Source organism: Dipodomys ordii, unplaced genomic scaffold (assembly GCF_000151885.1).
Source record: "Dipodomys ordii isolate 6190 unplaced genomic scaffold, Dord_2.0 Scaffold6, whole genome shotgun sequence".
In the NCBI taxonomy this organism is placed as follows: domain Eukaryota; kingdom Metazoa; phylum Chordata; class Mammalia; order Rodentia; family Heteromyidae; genus Dipodomys; species Dipodomys ordii.
In genome coordinates, this window is record NW_012267222.1 from 15504792 (window position 1) to 15506444 (window position 1653).

Sequence of the window (1653 nt, forward strand, 5' to 3'; positions counted from 1 at the left end):
GGGACAGCGCCCAGGCCCAGATTTCAGGCCCCATGACCGGACCAAAAAAAAAAAAAAATCTTACAGATTTTTTTTTTTGTCAGTCGTGGGGCTTGAACTCTGGGCTTGGGTGCTGTCCCTGTGTTCTTCAGCTCAAGGTGAGCACTCTACCGCTTGAACCATAGCGCCACTTCCAGTTTTCTAGTGGTTTACTGGAGATAAGAGTCTCACAGGCTTTCCTGCCCAGGCTGGCTTTGAACCGTGATCCTCAGATCTCAGCCTCCTGAGTAGCTAGGATGACAGGCGGGACCCACCCAGATGTCCCATTCAACTATCCATGATTGGGAGGATGGGGGAGAAGGCTAGGTCTGGAGGGGAGTGAAGGCACAGTGTGATAACTGGACTTGGGGAGACCCTCTACACCCCCCCACACAGGGCCTGCCCTTCTGCCACTGTCCCTGTGGTCAGCTAGCAGGGGCAACACTTACTGGAGAGACGCCCCAGCCGCTAATGTAGCAGGGTTCTCCATTAGGTAAGATGTCACCAGCAGGGGGGAGGCGGGCAAGCTGGACTTCTTCTCCCAGCTGGGCACTTCGAGAGAGCTTGACCAGGGCGATATCATTGCTGGGAGGGAGGGTGGGGAGGAAAGGAGTCAATCAGAACCTAGGCCTCCAGCCCCGTACTCTACCACTTGAACCACAGCTCCACTTTTGGCTTTTTAGTGGATCATTGGAACTAAGAATCTCATGGATTTTTCTGCTAGGGCTAGCTTCAAACCCGTATCCTTAGATCTCAGCCTCCTGAGTAGTTAGGATTACAGGCATGAGCCACTGATACCTGACTGGCAATGATCCTTAATGGCTCTGCTTCTACCCTTGGGTGGGTGTCACTTGAGCCCATGTCATGGAGGAAGTGTTGGGGAGCCCAGGCCCCAAGCCTGAGAGTTTACTCACCCGCAGGCCACACATTTATCATTCCACTCGGGGTGCACAAAGAGACCTTCAGGGTTGACGGGGATCACCTGCTCAGGCCCTTCCTCCACAGCCCGGTCATACTCACCCAGCACCACCCGATAGGTCAGCAAGGACCTGTCAAGAAGCAAAGTCGGTCTGGGCCTGGGGCCAACCTCCCTTCTTGCCATAGCCATGCTTTGGTCTCACGCAGGGAGGGGGCAGATGGGATGACTTACGAGATACAGTGTCCTGCAGTCAGGACCCAGTCGGGGGCGATCAGGGTGCCACCGCAGGTGTGATGGAAGGCTCCTTCTTTCTCATACTGCAGGGAGACCTGGAGGCCAAGGAGCACAGAGCATGGGTGGCCTCAAGCCCACTGGAAGGATGGCCATCAGCAGACTGGTAGGTTCCACACTGTACAACTCTTTCGAGCAGTGCACAACCCATACCACTGCTCATGTGGGCCCTACCGCTTTTTCTCTGGGTCATATTTTAATCTGCCAAAGCTGCCCCACCTTAGGCTCTATGGCCTATCCTCTAGGACATCCCTAAATTTTCTTTTTCTCAAGAACCCTCCATGAAGGCTGGGAAGGTGGCTCAGTGGTAGAGCGCTTGCCTTGCACGCATGAGGCCCTGGGTTCGATTCCTCAGCACCACATAAGCAAAAAGAAAAAAGCCGGAAGTGGCACTGTGGCTCAAGTGGTAGAGCGCTAGCCTTGAG

General features: G+C 54.6%; 1 protein-coding gene across 1 annotated transcript in view; it reads right to left on the reverse strand.

Moving 5' to 3' along the window:
• Positions 1-341: 341 nt before the first annotated feature.
• The window catches only part of LOC105997932 (proproteinase E-like), an 8872-nt gene continuing 7560 nt past the window's right edge, over positions 342-1653 (reverse strand). The window contains exons 3-6 of the mRNA XM_013032510.1: positions 1169-1298; positions 933-1067; positions 468-603; positions 342-347 (exon numbers count right to left, since the gene is read on the reverse strand). Of these exons, the coding sequence (XP_012887964.1) occupies positions 342-347; positions 468-603; positions 933-1067; positions 1169-1298 (407 nt within the window). The remainder of the gene's footprint in view (positions 348-467; positions 604-932; positions 1068-1168; positions 1299-1653) is intronic.